The sequence below is a fragment of the Rhodotorula graminis genome, assembly GCF_001329695.1.
Source record: "Rhodotorula graminis WP1 unplaced genomic scaffold RHOBAscaffold_18, whole genome shotgun sequence".
Classification (NCBI taxonomy): Eukaryota; Fungi; Basidiomycota; class Microbotryomycetes; order Sporidiobolales; family Sporidiobolaceae; genus Rhodotorula; species Rhodotorula graminis.
Genome location: NW_017264945.1, coordinates 101,875 through 125,801, shown reverse-complemented (window position 1 = coordinate 125,801; position 23,927 = coordinate 101,875). Strand labels below are relative to the sequence as shown.

The following is a 23,927-nucleotide window of genomic DNA, read 5'->3' as shown; positions in this document are numbered from 1 at the left end:
GGTTGGACTGGACGACGACGACGACGCAGCGACGGCTCATCTCTCTCTCGCTCACGGCACTGCAGTCAGCCAGACTACAGCTACCAGCACTCGATCCACCCTCAGCACCACAATCGCCCTATCGAGCCACCCGCCAGCTCGCTCCCCGCCACCTCCGCCTCGTCCCTCCGCCCCCGGCCCTCTCGACTCTCGCGCCTCCCGCACCGCCTCCTCCCCTCGCCCCTCCCGCTCCCACCACCTCTTGCAATGGCCGCCCCCGCCGCACCCGCACCCCCCGTCACCTCGTCGCGGAAACTCGTCCTCCTCGGCGAGAGCGCCGTCGGCAAGAGCTCGCTCGTCCTCCAGTTCGTCAAGGGCCAGTTCGACGACTACCGCGAGTCGACCATCGGCGCCGCCTTTCTCACTCAGACCGTCCCCATCGAGTCGGGCAACTTTGTCAAGTTCGAGGTGCGTCCCCCGCTCTCTCGTCCTCCTCCTCCTCTCGCGACGACCGCTCACCTCGTATCGCGCGAGGCAGATCTGGGACACGGCCGGCCAGGAGCGCTACAAGAGTCTGGCCCCCATGTACTACCGCAGCGCACACGCCGCCGTCGTCGTGTACGACATCACGAGCGCCGTAAGTGGCCTCTCTCTCTCTCTCTCTCGCGCGCGCAGCCCTGGCGTCCTCGCGAGGCGGTACGGCTATGACGTCCAGGCAGGGACGATAGACACTAACGCGCTCACCTCCCGCAGGCCTCGCTCGTCAAGGCGCGCTCGTGGATCGCCGAGCTGCAGCGCCAAGCCGACCCGTCCATCGTCGTCTGCCTCGCCGGCAACAAGCTCGACCTCGCCGAGGCCGGCCAGCGACAAGTGTCGACCGCCGAGGCGCAAAAGTTTGCCGACGACGAGGGCCTCATGTTCAGCGAGGTGAGCGCAAAGACGGCCCAGGGCGTCGAGGCCATGTTCAAGCAGATTGGTCCGTCCCCTCTCTCCCTCTCTCTCGGTCCTGCCCGGTCTCTCACTCGCACCAGTGACTGACGAGCTTCTCCCGTGTCGCGAGCGCACAGCTGAGCGCATGCCGATCGACACGGCGGCCGCCAAGTCGCGCGCGGGCGCCTCTCTCGCCGGCCGGGGCGGCGTCAACCTCACCCAGGGCAGCGGCAGCAGCGTCACCGACGGCTGCGCGTGCTGAGCCCCCTTCTTTTGATACCCTCCCTCGCGCTCCCGTCCCTGTGTCGTCGTCGTCGTGCATCCCTTCCCCCTCGCCCTTTGTCGTCCTCGGTCGTCCGTTTCCACCTCCTCGTTGTACTCGCGCCTCTCTGTTTCCTCCTACACGCCTCCTAGCCTAGTTCTCGCCCACGTGGACCCTGCTGCAACGACTCGTCACCTAGCGCCTCGACTCGTTCTCCCTCTCCTCGTCTCGCGAGCGCTCGAGCCTCTTGCTCTCGCTTGTCTCGCAAGCGCAGCTCTCCTCTCGCGCCTCGCGCGAACAAGGTCAGGCCGACACACCGTGTTGCACCCCTCGCTCGCCGGTCGCTCACTCGGCCGCACCGCGCCCTCGCCCACCCCTCGCACCCGCCGTCGCGACCCTGCTCCGGAGCCCGCGCACGCCCCGCACGCCGCTCACCGGTGCGCTGCCGCGCATCGGGATGCCCGACGATGAGGCCGAGGGGGACGAGGTCGAGGTGGAGGTCGAGGAGGCGGGAGGGCGGGCGCTGCCGCGAAGGGACGACGAGGACGAGCCGCGCAGGGACGAGCCGCGCAGGTTGGACGACGAGGCGGCGCCGCGCACTGCGAGAGCGGGAATGGTCGTGTCAGTCCCACCGACGCAGTTCGCCAGCAGCGCGCTCGCCGCACGAGCGACGAGCGCGCCGCAGGATCCGCGAGAGAGAGAGAGAGAAAGCGAGCGACGCACGGCCTCGACCCCTGCCCCTTCCCGCCGGCGCCCTGACCGCCTCCTCCTCCCTCCTCCTGCGCTCCTCGGCCGCACGCTCAGCCCGCACGCGCTCCTCCTCGGCGCGCTGGGCCGCCTCGGCTGCGGCGAGCGCCTGGCGCTCGAGCTCGGCGGCGTGGGCGGCGTCGCGCTCGACGATCGTCGCGTGGTCCTGCGGAAGCGACGAATCAGATGCGCGTGCCGCGAGAGAACTGGCGAGGCAGGGGCTGGGTCGCCAGAGCTGGGCGTCGGAAAGGGAGGAAGGGGAGAGCGGGAGGAGGGAAGGGAGCGGGACGCACCTGGCTGACGCCCTGCCACTCGCGGTCGAGGATCAGTCCTCGGGTGTGCTCGGCCTGCGACGCGATGCGCGTGTACAGGTTGAGGAGCTGGTGCGACGTGTCGATCGTCGCCTCGAAGGCCTGTGCGTGGACGAGCGGGTTTAGCTGCGCCGTACTGCAGGAAACGCGCCTCGCAGAACGCTCGCGGAAAAAGAGAGCGGTCGACGCACCTGCATCTTGCCCTCCATGCCGGCGAGCGCGCCCCTCATCTCCTCGAGCACGCCGTTCATGCTCCTGAGCCCGTCCCGCTCGCTCCTCAGGCTCGCGATCCGCGCCCGCTCGTCCTCGGTGTAGCCCTCGCCGCCGTCCATCTCGGTGTCGTCGTCGTCGACCGCCGCCGGCCCGCCGTCGGGGCCGTCGTGCGCCGAGGACGTGGTCGGGGGAGGGAGGCCGGCGGGGGCGAAGCGCTGCGAGGCCGGGACGGCGGACGCGGACGCCATCGAGCCGCCAAAGAACAAGTCGGTGTCGCGCAGGGGCGCCTTGCCCTTGCTGTCGCCGTACGCCCCCGCCCCGGCCGCGCCAGGTTGTTGACGAGCCGAGTCGCCGCCCGCCGAGAGCCGCACCGTCTCCTCGTCGAGCGCGTCGCCGCCCTGGGCAAAGTCGAGGCTATCGTCGCCGCCGGCGAGCGCAAAGCTCATGTCCTCGTCCTGGATCAGGGACGAGGACGAGGTGGGTCGTCCGGCAGGGCGGTTGTTGGTGCCGAGGGCGAGGCGGCCGAGGCGCGAGTCGAGGGACGACGAGGTCGACGCAATGGGCGAGAAGGACGTGTCGTGTGGGTCCATGGCGGCAGCTGGTGCGTGCGCGGTTGTGGTGGACGAGCGAGAGGAGAGACGCGTGTCGACGCGAAAGGCCGATGAACTCGTCGCCGGCGCTACACGCTCGCCCGCTACTTGTGTCAGGGGCACTAGTGCTCTGATAGCTTCGCAGACCTCGCAGGCCAAAAGGAGATGCGCTGGGAAGCTCAGGAAAGAAAGCGACTGCAGCAAAAAGTTGATGATGTCTGTGAGATTCGAACTCACGCCCTTTCGGACTAGCGAATCAACGTGTGACCTTAAGCTAGCGCCTTAGACCGCTCGGCCAAAACACCTTTGCTTGTTGAAATTGGAGCTAGTATGCATACAGGTCCAGCCTAAGCAAAGTTGACAAGTTGGACTTGGCCTCATCGCCATCTCCTCCTCCGACTCGCTCCCACCTCGATGACCGTCGGCTCTCGACTGGACGCGCTCCTCGCGCACGTCGACGAGCATGCTCTGCGCACGCTAGCCCTCGGCGCCGTCCCGCTCGCGGCGCTGTGGCTCTACCTCCGCCTCGTCCACCTCCCTGCCGTTGAGCGAGCGGTCCGCTTCCACTGGACCGCGCCGCCCGAGATCAGGTGCGTCCCCGGCTCAGGACCTCTCTCCACACCCGCACTGACGTATCGCACGCCCCGCACGCAGCTCGAGTTGGTCGTCCCGCACCCTCTCCTCCCCCTCGATCCACTCGCACAAAACCGACCCGTCCCTCCTCCCCTCGTCCCCCGACTCGCTCGCCGACCCGACCAAGTCGTACATCACGTGCTACGCTCCCGCATCGGCCCAGCACCTCGCGACCGTGCCGGCCCTCGACGGCGACGAGGTCCGCGACCGGGTGCGCAAGGCCGTGCACGCGCAGCGAGCGTGGCGCTCGAGCTCGTGGGCGCGCCGGCGACGAGTGCTGAGGAGCCTCCTCGAGTGGACGGTCGACAACGCCGAGGCGCTGAGCAAGGTCGCGAGCCGCGACAGCGGCAAGACGCTCGTCGACGCCGCGTTCGGCGAGATCCTCACGACGTGCGAGAAGCTGCGGTGGTTGATCGCCAACGCCGAGTCGGCCCTCGAACCCGACTACCGCCCGACCAACCTCGTCCTCGCGCACAAGGTGTCCAAGGTCGTGTACGAGCCTCTCGGCGTCGTCGCCGCCCTCGTCTCGTGGAACTACCCGCTGCACAACGCCCTCGGCCCGATCGTCGCCGCACTCGCCGTCGGCGACGCCATCGTCGTCAAGCCCTCGGAGCAGGTCGCGTGGTCGTCGCTCATCTTCATGGAGGCCGTCCGAGACTGCCTCACCGTGTGCGGCGAGGTGCGCCGGCTTCTCTCTCTCTCTCAGGTCGCTCTCGAGCGGCAGGTCCTCATCCTTTACCTCATCGTGTGCAGGATCCCGAGCTCGTCCAGATCGCCGTGACGCTGCCCGAGAACGTCGAGGCCCTGACGGGCGACGAGCGCATCAAGCACATCACCTTTGTGCGTCCCTCTGCCCCTCGTTCCCTGTCGCCTTGGCAAGCCGACCCTTGCTTCGGCCGTCATGACTGACCGCTCTCCTTGCGCGCAGATCGGCTCTGAAGAAGTCGGCAAAAAGGTCGCGCTCAAGGCGGCCGAGGTCGGCACGCCTGTCCTCCTCGAGCTCGGCGGCAAGGACCCGGCCGTGCTCTGCCCGTCCGCCGACCTCAAGTACTTTGCCGACACGTGGATGCGAGGCGTCTTCCAGGTCCGTCCTGATTCTCGTCCCTGTCGCCCTCCCTCGTCGCTCCCAGGTTCGAGAAACTGATCCGTCTCTCGCCCTCTCGCAGTCAGGCGGCCAGAACTGCATCGGCACCGAGCGCTTCCTCGTCCATTCGTCCCTGTACGACACGTTCGTGTCGACCATGCACGAGCGCATCTCGCGCCTCGAGCTCGGCGACGCCCTGTCGGCGACCGCTGCCGACAAGCAGATCGACGTCGGCGCCATGATCTCGGACCGGCTCTTTGACGAGCTCGAGGGCCTCGTCGCGCAGGCGGTCAAGGAGGGCGCGAGGTGTCTCGTCGGCGGCAAGCGGGCCGACAAGGGCGTCGTCAGCGAGGGTCACTTCTTCGAGCCGACGCTGCTCGTCGACGTGTGCGTCCCTCTCTCTCTCTCCGTGTATCCTCTCGTTGGACGATGCACGAGTTGTCGAGCTCACGGCGTTGCCCTTTCGCCCCTCTCTCGCAACGCAGCACGCCCACGATGGCCATCGCGCAGCAAGAAATCTTTGCGCCGGTCATGACGGTCCTCAAGTACGAGTCGCTCGACGAGGCGGTCGCCATCGCTAACGGCACGCGGTACGGCCTCGGCGCGGCTGTGTTTGGGCGCAAGCGCGACGAGTGCAGGTGGGTCATGGAGCGGCTCGAGTGTGGCATGGTCTGCTCGAACGGTGCGTCCTCGTCCTCTCGCCCCTCGCCCTCTCTCTCCCTCTCAAATCAGGCCCTGATCTTCCTATGCCTCTCGCAGACTTTGGCGGTCCGTTCTCGCCCTCTCCCTCCCTCCCGCACGAGCCGCTCGAGCCTGACCTTCCCAATCTCCCTCCCTCTCTCTCGCGCGCCCGCAGTCTTCTACCTCAACCAGTCGCTCCCGTTCGGCGGCGCCAAAGCCTCGGGCAACGCCCTGCGCTTCGCCGGGCCCGAGGGCCTGCGGGGCCTGTGCAACCTCAAGGCCGTCACGGAGGACCGCCTGCACGGCTGGGTCCAGACCGGGATCCCACCGCTCCTCGCGTACCCGATCACGAGCGCGACGGGAGCGTGGTCGTTCGTGCAGGGGCTCATCAGGGTGGTGTACGGGCGGGACGCGAGGCAGAGGGCGGGTGGGCTGTGGGGCCTCGTGACGGCGAGGTAGATGGAGCGGCGGCGGCAGGGGCAACTCGCGCCTCTCTGAGCGTGCTCGGGCGCCTCGGGGCTCCTTCTCTCACTGCCCGTGCTCGAGCTCTCGAGAGGCTGTCGCTCGCTTGCGCTTCTCTCGCTCGCCTGCTCTCGTCGCGCTCGGACCTCGAGGTGATAGAGAAGGGGAACTGCACGGCACGCTTCGAGCGGTCGGTGGTACAACAACACGCCCTCGATCCTCCTCTCTCCGTCTCCTTCTCGCGCGCTCAAGCCGTCGCCGCCTCGCCCTCCTCGCCGCTCGCCGGGCTCGTGCCCCTCCTCGCGCGCTCCTGCTCCTTGAGCGCGAGCGCGGCGACGAGGATGCGCCACGCGACGCCCATGGCGCGCCACAGGTCCTCGTCGCTGACCTGGAGCGCGACCGTGTCCTGCCACAGGCCGTGCACGAGGTGGACGTACCGCAGGAGGACGACGGACGACAAGGCCGAGAGGGTGCGCGTAAAGTCCGAGGGCGAGTGCTGAGGGGACGGGGCGGTGTGGCGTGGTGGAGGACGCTTCTCGGGCGACGAGGGGTTAAGAAGGTGCGAGAGGGAGGAGGGGTGGGAGGTGGGGGAAGGGGCGGCGACGGGAGAGGGCGTTGGCGGGTGGGGGAGGAGGGACGACAGGAGGAGGGACGGCGACCGGAGGTAGATCCACCCCTGGAGGAGCGGGAACGCGGCCGACGACGGGAGCGTGAGCTCGATGACGGGCAGGTGCGTCTCGCCGCCGTGCCGCGGTCGAGGTTGCGCTGGCAAGGACGGGTGCGCCGGCTGCTTCTCGGGCCGCGAGCTGAGGATGTTGAGGGACGGCGACGATGCCGCCCACAGGAGGCCGTGTACGGGGAGGAGGAGGGTCCTGGGCGAGTCGGTCGAGTGGATCGCAAAGACGTGGCTGGGGAGGAAGACGGGAGGGATTGGCGGCGACTGGGGAGGGAGCGAGACCTGGAGGTACGGGGCGAGGGTCGGGCCGGGCGGAATGTGCAGGCACGTCGCCGTCGTCGCCGTCAAGAGCTGGGCGCCTGCGAACCGAGAGGAAAGCGTCAGTGAACGGTCGAGGTCGAGAGGAGAAGAGAGGTGCGAGCGGCGTACCAAGTTGGCGCAGGCGTCCGACGGCGAACCCGACCGGCGCGCCATGCAGCTCGTCGTCGACGACAAGGCTTGAGACGTCGACCTCGCTCAGGTCGGTCGGCGGTGCCGGGAGCTGGAGCGGGAGGCGGATGGTGCCGGCTTTGGCGCGAGGATCGAGCGGCGGCAGGGTCGCGTGGACGGGGAGCGGGCGAGGCGACAGGTCGTAGTCGGACTCTGCGGTTGACGCCGAGTCCTTGGAGAAGAAGGACGACGCCGAGGTGGACGGGCGAGACGAGGTGGTCGACCCGCACGAGGTCGCGAGTGCAGTGGCGGCGGCAAAGTGGTGGTGCGACATGGCGGTGCTGCTCGACGGTGTGCTCTCAGAAGCAGAGAGGCACGGCGCACAGAAGCTGCGACGGAAGCCATGACACCGCCAGCGGCGATGAGGAAGAGAAGCCGACCGAGCGACGAGGCGGCGAAGGCTCGCGAGGCGTGTGCGCCGTCCAGGAAAACGACGGCTCGAGAGCGAACGCGCCCGGCGACGCACGTCTGCCTGTCCGTCGGGGACGAGATCTGTGTCCGAGAAGCACTGTCACCGAGCCGCGGTCGAAGCGAACCACTCGGGCGAGCAAGCGAGGAAAGGAAGCGGACCGACGACGAGGAGGCGACGAACGGTCAACACGGCGCAGCACCCACCTCGTCGACTGGCAATGAGAGCACGGGCCAATGTCGCTTGTTCAAGTGCTCGAGAGAGGGCCCATGTGTGCCAGCGCCGCTCTCACCGACCTCGCGCGGACCTGCTGCCCGAGGAGGGTCGGCGCGCGTCGCCCGCTCGTCGCCGGCGGACTCGTGCGCAGCTCCAGTCCTGTTCCCTCGAGCCCAGGCGAGCTGGAGGCAAAAGCTTCAGTCAAAGGGAAGACGTACGCGAGCCGCGAGCTGCCGAAACCGCCAGCTCCGAGTCGACCTTCCCAAGTACGCAAACGTCTCTCCTCGCCGCGCTCTCAGGACGATAGTCTCTCTGATGGCCCCGAATCGCTTCTGTAGACGTCTCCTAGCCAGCCGACCGCTCCCGGGGCGTCTGTGCTCTCTACCCACGCCGGGCCAGACCCTGCTCGCTCGTCTGTCCTTTTCGAGGCCGGTTTCCTGCTCTCTCTCGCTCCGACCTCGGCTCAGACTTGGTCAGGAGACGCAATCATATCTCACGGAGAGACGGAGGCAACGAGAGAGTCGGGCGATACGTACACCGGGTCAGAGAGACCGAAAAGATCGGGGAACTTCCTGCTTCTCCTGAGAACGTCACCTTCTCGTCCTTCCGCCCCTGCGACAGCTGGATGACCGCGATCCCGGAGCAGGTAAAACGAGCTCAGAGGCGAGCTTCACCCGAGCACGTTCGGCACTCGAGCGCTCGACTTTCCCAAGCGGTCCGTGCGCTCGTCGCTCCTGAGCGTCTCCCTCGCCCAGCATCGCTCGAGCGGCTGTTTGTGCCCTCAGCCACAGCAGGGAACGTCTCGACTGCTTTGGGCGCAAATCCGCCGCTTCTCTCGGTCGCTCGGACCCTGCTCGACCTTCCCAAGTTCGACGGGCTCGCCCTCGCCGACGCCAAGGGCACTCGCACGCCTGTCATATTCTCGGTACGTCTCTACACACGTCTGTTATGCGCTCGCACGGTCGCTCGACATCGTGTCGGCGCACACTGGACCTTCGCGAGCCTGCTTTCGGACCGCGAGCATCCTCCTCGAGGGTCACTTTCTGCTCTTCCTCGCCGAGAAACGGGCTCAAAGACGAGCGAGGGACTCGTGTAGGTTGCACTAATGGACGACGTGACAAAGTAGACCGAGGTTCGGCGAGAAGAGGCGAGAGGAGGAGGGAGGAGGGAGGGAGAAGCTCAGAAGGTGACGCGCTCGCCCTTGCGCCCGTCCGACAGGAGCACGACGGCGTACGCTCCACTGATGCGCCAGCCTGGCTCGTCACGGTCGAGCTGCTCGGCCTTCTCGGCGGGAACGCCAACGACGATGTCGGACTTGATCGTCCTGAGAGAGACGATGGGGGGCGCGCCGGCGAGCGTGGCGAGCGGGCCGATCGCGACGTTGAACGGCGTGGACGGTGGTGCCTGACAATCATACGTTAGCTGCGTGGGAGCAGGTGTCAGTGAGCTGTGGAGAGGAAGGAGGAAGAGAAGGGCGGACCTTGCGGTGGTTCAACTGCGCGCACGAGGTCGAGGGTCAGCGGTTCTGCAGCCGACGCGCACGCCGAGCGCAGACACTGAGGAGTGAAAGGGGACGCACATCGCCCTTGAAGATGACGAGGTCGCTGCCGGCGAGGTGGACGAACAGGTCGGGAGCTGCGGACGGACGAAGGTCAGCGACGGCTCGACGGCGCAACCGAGAAGGCGTGCGGCTCACCCTCCTCGGCGAGAGCCCAGAAGCTGAAGCCCGACACCTGGAAGGAGGAAGGAGGGAAGCGAGTCAGTCTGACGCCGTCTCGAGAGAGAAGAAAAGGCGGGAGGGCGACGCACCCAGAACTGGTGCTCCTCGTAGATGATCTTGCCCTCCTTGACGTACTGCTTCCACCGCAGGCCGAGCTTCTTGAGCGACGCGAGCTCCTCGTCCGAGGCGTTCGGGAAGACTGGTCGCGACGAGGAAGAGGTCAGTGCGCGAGCTCGATGGGCTCGAGACGATCGGGCGAGAGGGACGCACGGTGGCCGTAGACCATCGAGTTGAGGAGCCAGTTAAAGTCCTTGCGCGTGACGTCCGAGACGAACCAGGCGAAGCGCTGCAGGAAGGGGAGCGAGCGCGAGGTCAGGACTGGGTTCGTGCGTCACTCGCCGCTCTGTCGCCTGCCTCACGGTATCGAGAGAGAGGCAGAGGCGGCAGAGCCGCCGAGAGAACGAAGGAGGGACTGGGAGAGAGAGGGACGGGACGCACCTTGCCGTGGAAGCGGATCTCGCTGCAGAGCCCGCTCTGGAGGAGCCAGTCGGCGTAGACAAAGTCGGTGTAGAGCTCGAAGCCTGTGCGCGCAGAACGTCAGGAGAGGCCCTCGTCCGTGTTCGAGAGCGAGAGGGGGACGGACCGGCGTTGTCGAGGACAAAGTCGAGGCGACCACCCTTCTCCTTCGAGCTGAACTTGTCCGACGAGATGTAGTCCCAGATCTTGGACATGTCGTTGCCGAGGATGTTCTTCTCGGTCGCGGCGAGGTGGTCGCCACCGGTCGACTGGAGCTTTTTGATGTCCTCCTCGGTCATCTGCGCGACGTTCGACGAGGTCAGGGTCGGGTTCGAGACGAGGGCGCGACAGGGGAGGAAGAGGGACGCACGTTGATGAGGAGCGACAGGTCGGTCGAGTTGCCCCACAGGCAGATCTGGGTGAGCTCGTGGAACTGGAGGCGCTTGGCCTCGAGGAGCTCTTCAGCCGATGCGCCCTCGGCCTGCTTGAGCGGCTCGGCGAACCGGGTCGACAGCTCGAACACGGCGTCGGACGAGCGCGCGAACGTCTCGCACTTCTGGCGGAAGAAGACGTCGTAGTCCTTCCAGTACTTGGACAGCGAGAAGGCCTCGTGCAGGCGGCGGTACTTGTACGCCTCGGCGAACACCCACGGCGCGTCCATGAAGTGCTTGCCACGGAAGTAGCGCGCGATCGCCTTGTTCCACAGCGGGATGTCGCCCTCGCCGTCGTCGATGATCGGGCGCAGGACGCTGTTGCCCTGGAGGTCGTCGAGGAGGTCCTCGAGGCGCGAGATGCACTCGGTCAGGTCGACGATGCGCTCCTCGTCGTGCTCGTCGTTGAGCGTCTTGACGACGTCGTCGATGGCCTTGCCGAGGATGGTAGGCAGGCGGACGCTCATGGTGGCCTGCGAGACGAAGTTGAGAAGGTCAATTCGGCGCTCGTCTTCCTCGCTCCGCCCTCCAGGATCCCGGAACAGCGAGACGCACATGGGCGAACGAGAAATTGTGGTACCCACGGTACGACGGCCAAGGCGGGTTGTTAGGGTCGACGCGCGAGGGGGTGCGAGGATACTGCACGGGACCGAAGGAAGGGAGACGAACGAGGAGTGTCAGCTCGCCTGTACAGGCTTGACACGGTGGCCGGTCGAGACGCGTTCGCTCGCACCGACGTGCCCACCATCGCAGCTCGACGACCCGGGCTAACAGGGTGCAACAGCTCGCGTCGCCATGACCCGAGTGCCCCCGTCCCGGCTCGCCAGCAACCTGCTCACCGCCGCTGTCGACGACCGGCACTGCCGGCGACGCTCCGCGCCCCACTCCGAGAGGAAATGGGTGGGACGCACCTGCTGCGCACCAAAGCCGTGCTGCTTGGGCGGGAGCGACGAGAGGGCGAGAGTCGTCTTCTTGGGCGCGTCGGCGCTCGGCTGAGCCTGCTGGCTCTGCGCGGCTTCGGGGTGGAGCGACATGCTGTACGAGACGTAGATCTGCTCGACTGGGGCGGAGCGGGAGGGCGCGGGCGCGAGTGGAGAGGGTGAGGAGGGAAAGCGAGGGGGCAGCGGCGGCCCCTTCCGCGGGCGGCCTCGATCACATCTCACCGCTGTCACTGTACGCCGGGGTCGGCCTTGAGAAGCTGGGGCGGCCGACCTGCGCTGCACGCGGATCGGCCGGTCGAATCGCGCGCAAACCGACACGCGCATATGGTGCGCACGAGCCCTCCGCGGAGCCTCCGCGTCGTCGACCACTTTAAAGTACATATGTACTTCGAGCGGTGACGGCAAACACCGAGCGAGACTGCACGGACGAAAGAACTGCACGTGACCGGTACCCTCGCCGGTCGGTCGTCGACGGTCGGCCTCGACAAAGCTCGGTCTCGAACGTGCGAGCCGCTTCGAACCGCGCTTTCTGGCTCACGGCTCGCGCTCGAATGCACTCTGAGCCAGCTCAGGGAGCCCTCTCTGCGTACGGCGAGCGCAACCCTCCGCTGTGGCCCCGACTCGGGCTCCAGAGCGGTCGAAAGTCTGTCGCCTTCCGGAGGAGGAGATCGCCCTGTCCCTCGCGCGCGGTGCCGGTGGCACCCTGGCTCTGAGTCGCACGGCCTCTGCTCCGAGTCTCCGAGCCGGCGGTTCGAACCGTGCTGGGCTCGAGCTGCGGCAGCTCGTGTCCGAGGGCACACGAGCGCTCGCTCTTTTCCCTCGCACGGTGCTGCACGCCGCACAGGCGCTTGCTGCGACAGCTGCACGGCTTGCGCGCATTCGACTGCCCAAGGGAGGACGCCTCGCGCGTGTGCCTGTCACTCGTCGCCGCGCCGTGACCTTCGCGAGACGAGGTCGAAGGGGTCGCCTCGCCGCCGGCGCTTGCCCTGCACTCGTCCAGGAGGGCACAGCTCTGCCTCGCACCGACACCTCGACGCTCGTCGCCAACCGTTCAGCCTACGTCGCGGCGACGCCGCGAGCGACGACGGCCGACACCTCGTCCAACCTCCTCCCCCGCGGCCCCACCTCCTCCTCCTCCTTCCCCGCCGGCGCAAGCCACGTTCATCCTCGCCGGCGATGGACCTTCCCTCCCCTCCTCAAGGCGCGAACCCGTACGAGTTCTACCGCGACATCCTCCACCGCCTCACCGTCCTCACACCTTCCGACGCCGCCGGCTTTCGAGCCCGCCTCGTCGTCCTGTACGCGCTGTGCGCCTTCCTCCTGGTCGCCTGCATCGCCAACTTTGTCGTACATGCGCTCGGGTACCACGTCAAGCGCCGTCGAGTGTGGCTCTTCAAGCTCGTCAAGCGCGACAGCGGCTCGTGCGTCCACTTTCCTCCTCCTCGAACCGACGCGCCGGCGACCTGACTCCTCTCCTCGACAGGCACATCATCTCGAATCACTTTCTCCTCAGTACGCTCGGCGGCCTGTCCCTCTTCGTCGTCCTCTTTGGCGCCGTGCACACGCTCTATCGCTCGACCGTCTCGCCGGGCGACGGCGCCGGCGAGGAGCATCTCGCCAAGTGGTCGTTCGCCCTGTGGCCCGTCGCGTACGCCGTCGCGTGGCTCCTGAGGTGCGTCGCCAGCGTCGTCCAGCTTCCTTCTCTCGAGAAGGTCCCGCACTGACCGCCTCTTGGCCGCCCCGAAAACAGCTTTGCGACGTTCCAGTCGTACCTGCAGGTCGAGGGAGGCGCGACTCGAGTGTTTGGGCGCAGCTGGATGGCGATGCCGGCGTGGCTCGAGAACCTGCTCTTCATCGGCGGCGGGCTTGCGACCGTCGCGACCCACACTGTGCGTCCCTCGCGTTCTCCCTTTCTCTCGCTTCCTCGTCGAGCTGCGACTTACTCGTACCTGTCAACAGACACTCGCCATCATCGGCTCCAAGGCGTCGGCCGAGCAGTGGCGGCAGTACCGCGAGCTCAACACGGTGCTCGACCGCGAGGCGGCAGCTTGGGAAGGCGGACCGATGCCTGCCCAGACGGCGGTCATGCTCCTCGCGCTCATGCGCAAGTACTCTCGAGCAGCATCTGACTTCTATCGGTGCGTCTCTCGCTTCCTCTTTCGCCCTCGTCCGCCGAGCGCACTTCTGACCTTCCCAAGTTGACAGCACCTCGGCCAACCTGTCGATCGGCGCCGCCGTCCTGCCTGTACTGCTCGTCGCCGTCAACCTCACCATGGTCGCCTTCGTGTGGAGGATCCGGCGCCACATCAAGTTCCAGATCAGCCAGCTCCCGTCGCTGCAAGGACTTTCGCGCGGCGCGAGGTCGTCGGTCGCCGGCCAGGCGCCGCAGGCGCGCGTCATGTCGGTCGTGCCGGCACCTACGGGCGTCGACGAGATGGTCCCGGTCGACGACGTCAAGGAGGAGCTCGACCTCGACTTCTCGGTTCGACGAGCCTCGCAGTCGCCGCAGGGTTCCCCGTCCCCGACGACGCGCTTCATCGCCCTCCCTTCCCTCACGCCCCCGACGACACGCGCCTTCTCGATCTGCTCGCGGCCCGTCCTCACGCACGACCCGCTCACGGGCGCCAAGTTCCCGGTTCCTCGCGTTCTCCCGACTCGGGCGCAGGTCCTCGAGCTCGCCGACGACGTCGAGGCGGCCAAGCTCGGCGTGCCCGAGCAGCAGGTGGCGAGCCGAGTGGCTGCGCTCATCAAAGCCGAGCGCGAGCTCCTCATCGTGCGTCGCTCGGACCCCTTTTCCTCCTCCTCTCGAGCCCGTCCTGACGTTCTCTCGCACCTCTCTCTCTCTCTCTCCCTCTCTCTCGCAGATCGGTCTCGCCGTCACCACCATCGCCATCGCGCTCGGCGTCACGAGCGCCTGGTCCGTGTTCGTCCTGCGCCGGTTCGCGAGGTCGTCGTGGACCGAACGCGAGCTCGTCCTCACGCTCCCCCTGTGGATCTGCCTCGTCGGCATCAGCATCGGCGAGGCCCTGCACGCCTACGTCGAGTGCCGGCACGTCGTCGTACCCTGGTGGCGAGGGCAGCTGTACGACGCACGCGAGCGGCGCCTGAGCGCGGCGACGACGAGCGGCGACGGGCACGCCGCCGACGGCGCGCCGTACCGCGAGCGCACGCTCTCGCAGGACGTCGGCGGCATGCGGCATGCGTCGCTCTCGCAGCTGCAGACCCAGTCGCAGTCGCGGGCGCTCGAGGACGGCAAGGCGAGAGCGCGCGCGAGGACGCTCCACCTCGGGCTCGGACCCCTCGCTCGGTTCTCGCCATCGTCGAGCGCGCTCAGTGGCGGCGGCAGTGGGTCATCTACGCCTCGACGAGCGTCGCACGTCGAGTTTGACGGCGCTATCGCCGTCGCGGTCGAGGTCACCGAGACGGAGGAGGTCGGCGACGAGCTTGTCGATCCGCTCGAGCGGGACCAGGCCGCCTCGCACGCTCCGCCGGTCTCCCGGACGGGCGCATCTCTCTTTCCGGGCGGCACTGTATCGTGGAGCGAGCCGAGTGGGTCCTTAGCGGCAGGAGAGGCGAGGCGGAAAGAGATCTGGGAGCTGTAGATCTCTCGTTCTCGCAGTTTTGCAGGCACCGTTCAGTTTTGGGCCGCAGCACTACCTCTCGCGACAATCCGAGAGCTCGAGAGGTGCAAGGAAAGACAGGAGATAGAGATTGCACGACACGGCGGGGCACGACGACTCGTTCAAGTGGTACAGGGGCGTTCGCGGCGATTCGAAAGGCTTTACTCGTCCTGCGCAAGAGAGCTAGAGTCAGGATCGGAAAAGGAAGTGTCGTGGAAGGAGAGAGAGAAAGAGGGAGGCGCACCGCTGCGTCGTAGTCGGAGTGGATCGGGCCAAGCTGCCGAGGAAGGCGAGGGCGTCAGTGGGTCGGCTGCTGAAAGACGACGACGAGGAGGAGAAGAGCTCACGAGAAGCTTGGCCAGCCAAAGGGTTGGGGTAAGGTTGACGCTGCGAGCGTGAAGGACGAGTCAGATCCAGACTGAGGAGAAAGAGAGGAGGCGAGGATGGACGCGCGAGCACGCACGGAGGGGTGGCTTTGCTCATGTCGTCGCACTCGACCTCGTAGTTGCTCGTGCACTGTGAGCGCGAGAGAGTCAGTACGAGGCGAGGGAAAGCGGAAAGAGGGACGAGAGCGCGAGGGCGCCAGGATAGAACGAGGAAGACGAGGACGTACGTCGACGAGCGAGCCGACCTGCGGGTGCCTGTCGATAAACTCGAGGAATGCGCGCGCATCCTGGTCGTTGCCGACTTGGGCGAGCTGAAACGAGACGGCGTCGGGCGTGTAGGGCGTCTTGGCGAGGATCTGGCGCGCCTCGACGATGGCCTTGACGATCGTGTCGCGGGGCTCGCCCGTCGGCTCGCCGTCCGTGATGACGACGATGAGGAGCGGCTTCTTGAGCGCGTGCTTCTTGACCTTCTTGTACACGAGCGGCTCGAGGATCTTGCTCCGGAGCGACGAGCCGAGAGGGGTGGCGCGGTTGAACTTGATCTTGGACAGGAGGTCGATCGCCTGCGCCTCGCTCTTGATGGCGTTGCCCTCCTTCTTGCTGTTGAGGAACCGGATCTGCAGGAGGCCGACGACGGTCAGCTCTTGCGTGTCGAGGAAGAGGGGGCTCGAGGGCGGCGACGGCGAGGTGAACGAGACTCGCCTCGATACCATCGTCGTCAAAGAGGGCTGCAGCGTGCGACACCTTTGACAGGACGAGACGCAGGTCGTCGATGCGGGAGCCGTTCTCGGCGAAAGCTGTGGGCGCAAGTTGGTCAGCGTCGGCGGGGCGAGGTCAGGACGACGGGAAAGGGAGAAGCGGACGCACACATCGACGCCGAGTCGTCGGCCAAGATGGACACGTCGAACAAGGCCATGCGGGCGAGGTCCATGGCGACCTCGAGCGGGAGCTGCCACGCCTGGGCGAGGACGCCGATGGCGCCGCTCTGGGCAATGCGCTGCGCGACCGGTTGCAGCGAGCCCGGCGGGTAGAAGTGGGAGAGGTTCTGCTAACGACGCGATGTCAGGGCCTGCGTCCGGGAGGGTAGAACGAGAGGGTGCGCACCTGGTCCTTGACGCCGTCCTCGAGGATGCGCAGGATGGTTGCGACGTCGCGAGTCGGGTCGAACGATGAGCGGGCAGGCTGTTGAGGAGCAGACGCTTGAGGTGGCGGAGCGTAGTCTGCGCAGGTCCGCGAAAGAAGGTCAGTCGGGAGGTTGCGGCGCGAGACGAGGCCCAGGGAGACTCACACTGCTGGGGCGCCGGCGCCTGAGGCGGCGGAGCGTACTCTGTGGACGGGGAGGGAAAGATGTGAGCCGAGAGGCCTGAGTAGGATCCGGGGCGACACGGTGACGCACGCTGCTGAGGAGGAGGTGCTCCGGGAGGAGCGAACGAGCCTGGCTGAGGCGGTTGCGGGTACGGCGAGCCGTATGCGCCCTGGTTGGCGTTGGCGGCGGCGAGCTTTGAAGCGAGTCCCTGTTGGCAGTCCTGGATCAGTGCTCTGTGCGGTGGTCGCGCGGCCAGGACGAGCCAAGCCCCCGCCGACAAGGGTGGGGACGAGGCCAGCGCACACGGCGCAGGGGCGAAAGAGGGACGGACCATGGTGTCGAGTGCTGGTGGCGAAGAGATGTGGGCGAGCAAGCAGTCTCTCCTGGATCGAGACGAGCGGGGGAGAGAGCGAGAGAGTGTCGGACGATGAAGACGAGAGCCGGCCGGCGGGGGAGGCTGTGTTCCCGCGCAGGCTCTGGTGGTTCGCCTGGGTGGCTTCCTGTCGCTGTACCATGACAGTAGAACACCCGAGTTGCAGCCCTCCAGCGAGACGCAGGCGGCGAATTGACGAGACTCGGACGACGACGACGACGACGACGTTCGCCTGCGCTCTCTCTCCCGCCGCCCAGTCCAGCTACCGCACCTGCTCTGTGCAGCTTGGGCCTGCCAGGCCTGCTCTGCCTGTGCCCGCACCGCCCGCGATGCCGACACCAGCGACAGACCCGCTCCTTCCCCCTCCTTCTCGCCAACTTTCATCGCCAACCGCCTCCAGCTACACCCGGTCCCGAGTCGACATAGCGCAGCTGCACCTGGCTAGCAGGGAGGCCGTGCCAGCCTCTCGCCAACGCGGGCGAGCGGGCTAGAAGGACGCCGCTGCCGAGGTGGATCGGGGCGGGGCGCTGCCGTCGACGTCGATGCGGTCGAGTGCGACGGCGGGATCTGCGCGCCGGGTCCGAGGCTATCGTGTCCGCTTCCGGCGCAAGCTTGCGGCACAACTCAGTCCGCGCACGCTGAGCGCGAGGGCAGGTCCAGCCCCGCCGCGCGCCAGCCTCCTCGTCGAAATCCGGCTCGCACCTGCCTGTTCCGCCCGCTCTGCGCTTGCTGTCGGTCGCCGGAACGGGTCGAGCTTCGGCGCGCTGCAGCCGTCGTCGCCCCGTCGAGCGCGCCCCCTCTGCTGTCCGCAAAGCGCGTCTCAAGGACCCGCTGGACGAGGCTGCTCGACGACCAAAGGTCCGCTCTTGGCGAGAGTGCTGCAGATGAGACGCCGTACGAGACAGTGTGCTCCGCACGGAGAGTTGCTCGGCGCCGGATGTCGTGCACGGCGGATCATGATCGGCACCTGGAACAGGCCGCTCATTCTGCCTCGTTCGGGTCGACCTCGCTCTTCCCCAGGTCCGGCCACCCTCGCTGGCAGCCTGGTCCCGCCGCCTGGATCTGGTGCCCATGCACGCCGCGCTAGGGCAGCTTGGTTCGGCTGGGGCACTCTTAGAACTCTCGCTCGAGCCGGCGCCTCGATGGCTGGCACTGCTCGCCGCCCGCACTGCTGCCCGCTCATCCCGGCCGCCGAGGGCTTCTCTCCCCCTCCCTGTGGCCGCCGCGACTCGACGTCTTCTCCTTTGACGCCAACAGTCGCTGCCGCACCGACCAGCACCGAGCGACAGGGACGCCAGGGCAGCTCGACGACCACCGCGACTCGATCTACCTCATCCGCCTCGACTCGCTCGCCCTCCTCGGCAACGCCTCGTTCCAGCGTATTTCAGCAGCCCCGTCGAACGGCAACCACCACCATGGCCCGCAGGCACTCGGGCTCGCTCATGCCCAAGAGCGCGCACGACCCGGCGCTCGTGAAGCTCATGCGCATGCCGCTCACCGACGCCATGATCTGTGCGTCGCCGTCCTTCCCTGCCTCGGTCCTCGTCTCGTCGAGCACGAGAGCTAACGACGAGCCCTCGCGCAGCCTACATCGCCGAGAAGACGATGACGGCCGTCAAATGCCGCCCTCCTCCCGTATCTCTCCCGTCTCCTCCTTTGACGCCCGGCACCGAGTACCCGCTCAACAAGCTCGACGCCCTCCCGCCTCTCGACGTCTTCATCAAGTCCATTGTGCGCAAGTCGCGGTGTCACGTCCCGACGCTCCTGTGCACGCTCGTCTACCTCGAGCGCCTGCGCGAGCGCCTCCCGACCCACGCCCGAGGGTGCCACACGACCCGGCATCGCGTCTTCCTCGCCGTCCTCATCGTCGCCGCCAAGTACCTGAACGGTCCGTCTCACTCTCGCTGCACTCGATCCGGATCTCGAGGAAGGGCCCGAGAACTGACCTCGTCACCTCGCGCACAGACTCGTCGCCGCAGAACAAGCACTGGGTCCGCTACAGCGTCTTCTTCACGGCCGCCGAGGTCAACCTCATGGAGCGACAACTCCTCACGATCCTCAACTTCGACCTGAGCTTCACCGAGGACGAGCTCATCTGCCTCCTCGGCCCGCTCCTGCAACCCGTCGTCGACACCGAGCCCAAGTTGCCGGCGTCCGAGGCGGTCGAGATGGCGGTCGACGAGGCGCCGAGCCAGTCGCAGGCCTTGTCGGCCGAGGCGGTCGCTCAGCAACTGCAGGCCGACGCGCGCATCGACGAGGTCGCGGCACGCAGGCCGTACCGCCCTGTCGCGGCGCTCGAGGACGACGCCGACGACGTCGAGGAGACCGAGATGGTCGAGCTCGGCAAGCGCCTCACGCCGGCGTACAACGACGACCGCCGAGCGACCGTCACGCGCGAGTCGCTGCCCGCCGAGAGCCTCTCGCGCGACCTTCCCGCCCTCCCTTCCGCCTCGACTTCCACCTCTCCCTCCTCGCCCTCCCCACTCGAGCACCAGCCCGTCCTCCGCAACCGCGACTCGTCGTACTCGGTCGCGTCGACCAGCTCGTGCGGCTCGCGCCCGCCGTCGTGGTCGGACCGCGACGACGGACCCTCGCCGCGCAGCAGCACGGGCGCCGACTCGTGCTCGCCCCGCACGAGGCGCTCGGGCATGTCGCGCATGTCGTCGCGCATGTCGGTCTCGACCGTGTCGTCGTCGTCGTCGGGCCCTCGCACGCCGCCGACGCCGCTCGAGGTCGCGCCGCGCGCGCTCCCGACGCACTACGCGCACCTCGTCACGGGCCATCACAAGGCCGCCGCCGCGGCGCACGAGCCGATCCGGTTCGTCGACTCGTTCAAGCAGCCGAGGCGGGTCAGCACGACGCCGACGTCGAGCCCGAGGAGCGCTGCGGCGACGCGGCACGTGCGCCACGAGGCGAGGTCGACGGCCCGCTTCATGGCGCCGTCGCCGTCGCTCATGTACGCGTGCGCGCACGACCCGGACCTGTGGCCGTTGATGGCCTCGACGGCCGTCTCGGCGCAGGTGCAGCGGAAAAGCAGCGGCGAGGTGCGCCTCGTCGCCGCCGGCGGCGTCGACCTCGCGCGAGATGGTCGCCTCCCCGTCCTCGTCGCGCCTTGACGGCCCGCGACATTCCTTCCTCCCTCCCCTCGATCTGTACCTAGTCTTTCCTGAGCCGTCTCGCCGGGAGCGAGCGGCGCAAGGTGTTCTCCTCCCCTGCTGTACCGAGGGGAGCTCCTTCCTTTACGTTCCCCTCGTCCTCTCTCCCTCGTTCAGTCCCCCTCCTGTAGCGTCCACACAGGACCGTGCTGTCTGTATCGACCGACCCACCCTGACGCTCGTTCACCTCGTCGCGCTCTCGCCTCTCTCGGTCCTTGCCGCGCGAGATGTCAACTTTCGCTCGGCTGGCTTCTGTTTCTGCTCGCTCTGTGCGCTCTCGTTCTCGCTCTGCGCGTGCTCGCTGTCCTCTCTGAGCCCAAGGCTCGAACGTCGGTCGTCGGCGGGCTCGCCGGACAAGCCGCGGAGGGGACTGAGCGTGGTGACGAGGCTCGGTGTGTGCGCGTCGCCTCTTGGCTTCCTCCCTCCCACTCGCCCTTCTTCAACTCCTCGTGAGCATCTCGCGAACATGCTCAGACGCACCACGGGCACCTTGCTGACCCACTCGTGCCCCTCCCGCCTCTCCTCGTCGCCTCCCTCGTCCGCCAACCTCTCGCCTTCCCACCCCGCCCTCGACCTCCCGCCTCTCTCTCTCGCCTCACCTCGCCCGCCAGTACCACCACATCCAGCACCACCACACGATCACCATGACCAAGGGCAACGAGACGCACGAGCTGTCGGTCGAGGGCGACAAGGTCCTCGAGCGCACCGAGTCGGGCACGCTCGTCGCAGAGAAGGTCCGTCCCGCGCTCTCCTTCTACCTCCCCTCTCGAGACTGCCTCAAGCAGCGTCGTGTATAGCGGCCCGCAGGAGGTGACCCTCTCCCCGCTCCCCTCCCCTCGACTCTCCCTCGACCTCGCCTTCTCGCGTACAGGACTACGACCACGTCGTCCGCGGCTACAAGGCGGCCGAGCACAATCCTCGCTTCACCGAGCAGACGCACAAGGTGCGCCCCCGTCCTCTCCCTCCCACTCTCACCCACCTCGAGCGCGTCGCTGACTCGGTCCATCCTTTCCGCAGAACGCCGAGCACATCCGCCACGACCTCGAGGCGGCGCACGACGAGCAGGAGCTTCAGGAGAACCAGCCGCACGACACGCGCCACCACCACTCGGACTCGCACGCCAAGGACAAGCTGCACAAGGGCGAGTCGCACGAGGACGAGGTCCACAGGCACCGGTGCGTCGCCGCTCTTTCGCCTCTCGCCCGCCCGTCAGGGCTCTACGCAAGCAGTACTGACCGCGTGATCGGTCGACGCTTCTCGCGCAGCGTCATCGGCGGCTACAAGGGGACCCTCCACCGCGACGGCGTCTCGGAGGAGGCCAAGGAGCACGCGCGCGAGAAGCTGCGCGAGCTCGGCGAGAACACCGACTAGGTCGACTCGCTCGACGTTCCTCCTTCCACTCTCTCCCTCCCTGTTCCTCCTCCCTTCTCTCCTTCTCTCTCGGACCGGGCGGCGAGGGGTTCGAGGAGGGACCGCCTGCGCTTGACGAGCAGCTTGTACAGGGCTCCAGAAACGAGATCGCTTTTTCAGTGCCACCGTCTACGAGTCGGCAAGCGAGTCGAGCGAGCGAGCGAACCAGCTCGAGTCGAAAGAAGGGAGTCGAGCGCGAGCCGGCCCGAGAGGAGGACGCCCACAGCGCGTCTAACCGCAGCTGCAGGCCAGAGGACGAGCGCAGTCACGCAGAGCATAGATCTAGAGCCGGTTCGACAGCCTCTCGCCTCGCTTCGAGGGCGCGAGAGAGCGGCGGTCGGCCGAACAGATGAGATCCGCGAGGAGGAGGAGCGAGTGGTGAGAACGGCTCGCACGAGAGCAGTGGCACCCCAAGCTCATCGTGTAGCTACTGCAACGCAGGCCTGACCGAGCAGCAAGCCGGCCCAGGTCGTGTGCGGCGAGAGCTCGAGCCAAGTCCGGTTCGACCCCGACCGCGCGCTCGCCTCCGCCGCTTGGCTTCTTTCTTCATCCTTCCGAGTTTAATGTGCGCCCGGCAGCTCTCTCAGCCTCTCGCGGACCACGAGCTGACCACCCTGCACCCACACAGAACTCAAATGATGACACTCTGGCGGAACGACGACTACCCTCTCGTCGTGCGCTCGTCGCCGGACCGCCTCCTCACAGAGGCCGGGCTTGCGGCGGGTCGCTCGACGGGCAGGGGATGCGTGCAGGCGCAGACCGCCGCCCATAACCTTGTTTACGAAGCCTGCGCTCGTACTTGGGCTGATCCCATGTCATTCGACTCGAGAAGGAGGGGGTTCCGCGGCGGCGAGAGGGAGGAGGACGAGCTCGAGGGTTCGCTCTCTTTCTCGGCGGCTGCGGCCCTTGGATCTGGTGGAGGACTGCAATGCGAGGGTTCTCTTCTCTACATCCTCCCGTCCTCGACGAGAGCTGACTCTTTGCCTCGAGCGAGCACCGAAAGCCACCCTCCTGCCCCCTCTCTCCTCTCGTCACCCCTCTCTCGCCCGCTTCAGGTGCCTCCCTGCTTGGCTGGCGGTCTCCTTCGGGAGTGACTGTCGGCCTGTCGAGACTACAGCAGGCTCGGACGGCGTATAAGCGCGGCGTAGATCTCTCTTCGTCTCCCTCGTGCAACTCGTCGTTCCTCCTCTTTCGTCTCTCTCGCGCCCACGCAGCCCCGTTCGAGCCAGAGAGTCGACAGCGAGAGAGACAGAGAGAGAAACCTGCGATGCAGCGTCGGTCGTACAGCCTCGAGGCGAGGACGCGCCCCTCAGTCCAAGTCGTCCTCCTCGTCCTCGTCGTCGTCATCTCGCGGCGCACCCGCACCCTTGCCCGTCTTGGCACCCTCCTCCTCCCCCCTGAGCCGCCTCTCCCTCCGCCTCGCGACGTCCCAGTTGTACACCCTCGCGACGTTGACCTCGGTGACCGTGATCTGGTCGCGCAGGAACGCGAGATCCTCCTTGACGGTCGACAGCGACGTGCGTGCGCTCGAGAGCTTGGAAGTGAGGAGGGCGTGGGCTTCGGGTAGAGGGTAGGAGAGCATGGTCGAGGCCTGGGTGGACGGTCATGTCGCGTCGAGGAGGAGACGGGCGAGTCGGCGAGAGGAGGGCGGTCGAGGGAGCGAAAGTGGGGAAGAAGGAGGGTCCAGGTCAGCTCGCCGCCTTGTCGCCCGTCTTCCACATCAAGAGAGTGAAAGAGAGGGACGCACGCCGAGCCAGATGTAGACCTCCTCGACCTCCTCAACCTCGCCCTTGGCGTACAGCGTGTCGGCGAGCTCGAACGTCGTCTCGAACGGCTCGGATTGCTCCTGCAGGTCGCCACGCCGAGAATCAGTCTCGGTGTCGACGTCGAGCACACGGTGACCGAGAGGAAGCGGTGCGCGACGCACCTTCTTGCGGATGAGCAGGTCGACCATCTCGATGGTGCGCTCCAGCTCGGGGACCTTCTCCTCGAGCCCAGCTCGCCGCTGCAGGCTCGACTGCTCCATGAACTTGTACTTGCTGCGTGCGTGCGCTCCACTGGGTCAGCTGAGGGGTGGGGGAGAGAGTGCGAGAGGGGGGGACGCACGCGAGCGTGTCCTGGAGCGTCTTGAGGGCGAGCTCTGCGTCGCCTTCAGGGCCGCCGATGTACTCAGTCACGTCCTCCTGCGGTGCGGGTGCGGGCTCTAGGTCAGTGTGCGGTGAGGGGAGGGTGCGGCGAGAAGGAGGGAGGAGGAGGAGGGGGGACGCACGAGGAAGACGGCCTTGGGCACGCCGCGCGGGTTGGACTCTTCGGGCTTGACGGTCTTGGGTGGTGGTGCTCTGGAGGGCGACATTGTGTGTGTGGGTGGTGAGGGAGGAGGGGAGCGA

The 23,927-nt window shown here is 67.3% G+C and overlaps 9 protein-coding genes and 1 non-coding gene across 10 annotated transcripts; 5 read left to right on the top strand and 5 right to left on the bottom strand.

The window, feature by feature from the left end:
• Positions 1–246: 246 nt before the first annotated feature.
• On the top strand, positions 247–1,375 carry RHOBADRAFT_39932 (uncharacterized protein; the record flags this gene model as incomplete). The annotated part of the gene is made up of 4 exons (XM_018413668.1): positions 247–447; positions 518–616; positions 733–955; positions 1,047–1,375. 4 exons carry the CDS (start codon positions 247–249, stop codon positions 1,169–1,171), a joined length of 648 nt encoding a protein of 215 aa, XP_018267938.1. The 3' UTR covers positions 1,172–1,375.
• A 1,869-nt stretch (positions 1,376–3,244) lies between these two features.
• Positions 3,245–3,337, bottom strand: RHOBADRAFT_t137. The gene has a single exon. It is a non-coding gene; the product is annotated as a tRNA-Leu (tRNA).
• A 109-nt stretch (positions 3,338–3,446) lies between these two features.
• Positions 3,447–5,958, top strand: RHOBADRAFT_49002 (uncharacterized protein; the record flags this gene model as incomplete). Its single annotated transcript, XM_018415213.1, has 8 exons — positions 3,447–3,622; positions 3,687–4,344; positions 4,419–4,505; positions 4,594–4,749; positions 4,832–5,136; positions 5,235–5,431; positions 5,509–5,517; positions 5,606–5,958. 8 exons carry the CDS (start codon positions 3,447–3,449, stop codon positions 5,887–5,889), a joined length of 1,872 nt encoding a protein of 623 aa, XP_018267937.1. The 3' UTR covers positions 5,890–5,958.
• Positions 5,959–6,139: 181 nt separating this feature from the next.
• On the bottom strand, positions 6,140–7,331 carry RHOBADRAFT_47337 (uncharacterized protein; the record flags this gene model as incomplete). The annotated part of the gene is made up of 2 exons (XM_018414968.1): positions 6,140–6,927; positions 6,998–7,331. The coding sequence occupies 2 exons, from the start codon at positions 7,329–7,331 to the stop codon at positions 6,140–6,142; spliced, it is 1,122 nt and encodes a 373-aa protein (XP_018267936.1).
• Positions 7,332–8,861: 1,530 nt separating this feature from the next.
• RHOBADRAFT_47336 (uncharacterized protein) lies at positions 8,862–11,383 on the bottom strand (the record flags this gene model as incomplete). Its single annotated transcript, XM_018414967.1, has 11 exons — positions 8,862–9,104; positions 9,163–9,177; positions 9,262–9,317; positions 9,379–9,415; positions 9,492–9,601; positions 9,673–9,748; positions 9,901–9,983; positions 10,046–10,217; positions 10,289–10,822; positions 10,905–10,988; positions 11,261–11,383. 11 exons carry the CDS (start codon positions 11,381–11,383, stop codon positions 8,862–8,864), a joined length of 1,533 nt encoding a protein of 510 aa, XP_018267935.1.
• Positions 11,384–12,466: 1,083 nt separating this feature from the next.
• Positions 12,467–14,932, top strand: RHOBADRAFT_50363 (uncharacterized protein; the record flags this gene model as incomplete). The annotated part of the gene is made up of 6 exons (XM_018415303.1): positions 12,467–12,711; positions 12,804–12,962; positions 13,041–13,179; positions 13,250–13,428; positions 13,496–14,063; positions 14,155–14,932. 6 exons carry the CDS (start codon positions 12,467–12,469, stop codon positions 14,890–14,892), a joined length of 2,028 nt encoding a protein of 675 aa, XP_018267934.1. The 3' UTR covers positions 14,893–14,932.
• Positions 14,933–14,978: 46 nt separating this feature from the next.
• Positions 14,979–16,769, bottom strand: RHOBADRAFT_39923 (uncharacterized protein). The gene is made up of 10 exons (XM_018413667.1): positions 16,693–16,769; positions 16,585–16,623; positions 16,401–16,516; positions 16,164–16,344; positions 15,999–16,093; positions 15,524–15,913; positions 15,374–15,426; positions 15,258–15,297; positions 15,155–15,187; positions 14,979–15,080 (listed from the first exon to the last, which is right to left on the bottom strand). Exons 4-10 carry the CDS (start codon positions 16,225–16,227, stop codon positions 15,072–15,074), a joined length of 684 nt encoding a protein of 227 aa, XP_018267933.1. The 5' UTR covers positions 16,228–16,344; positions 16,401–16,516; positions 16,585–16,623; positions 16,693–16,769; the 3' UTR covers positions 14,979–15,071.
• Positions 16,770–18,580: 1,811 nt separating this feature from the next.
• RHOBADRAFT_18785 (uncharacterized protein) lies at positions 18,581–19,101 on the top strand (the record flags this gene model as incomplete). The annotated part of the gene is made up of 2 exons (XM_018412446.1): positions 18,581–18,863; positions 18,941–19,101. Coding segments are annotated over 2 exons (444 nt in total), but the record flags the coding sequence as incomplete, so codon positions are not given.
• Positions 19,102–20,774: 1,673 nt separating this feature from the next.
• On the top strand, positions 20,775–21,501 carry RHOBADRAFT_47332 (uncharacterized protein; the record flags this gene model as incomplete). Its single annotated transcript, XM_018414966.1, has 4 exons — positions 20,775–20,864; positions 21,002–21,073; positions 21,148–21,305; positions 21,396–21,501. The coding sequence occupies 4 exons, from the start codon at positions 20,775–20,777 to the stop codon at positions 21,499–21,501; spliced, it is 426 nt and encodes a 141-aa protein (XP_018267931.1).
• Positions 21,502–22,787: 1,286 nt separating this feature from the next.
• Positions 22,788–23,903, bottom strand: RHOBADRAFT_67005 (uncharacterized protein). The gene is made up of 5 exons (XM_018419148.1): positions 23,810–23,903; positions 23,647–23,723; positions 23,468–23,579; positions 23,288–23,386; positions 22,788–23,131 (listed from the first exon to the last, which is right to left on the bottom strand). Exons 1-5 carry the CDS (start codon positions 23,891–23,893, stop codon positions 22,850–22,852), a joined length of 654 nt encoding a protein of 217 aa, XP_018267930.1. The 5' UTR covers positions 23,894–23,903; the 3' UTR covers positions 22,788–22,849.
• Positions 23,904–23,927: the final 24 nt, after the last annotated feature.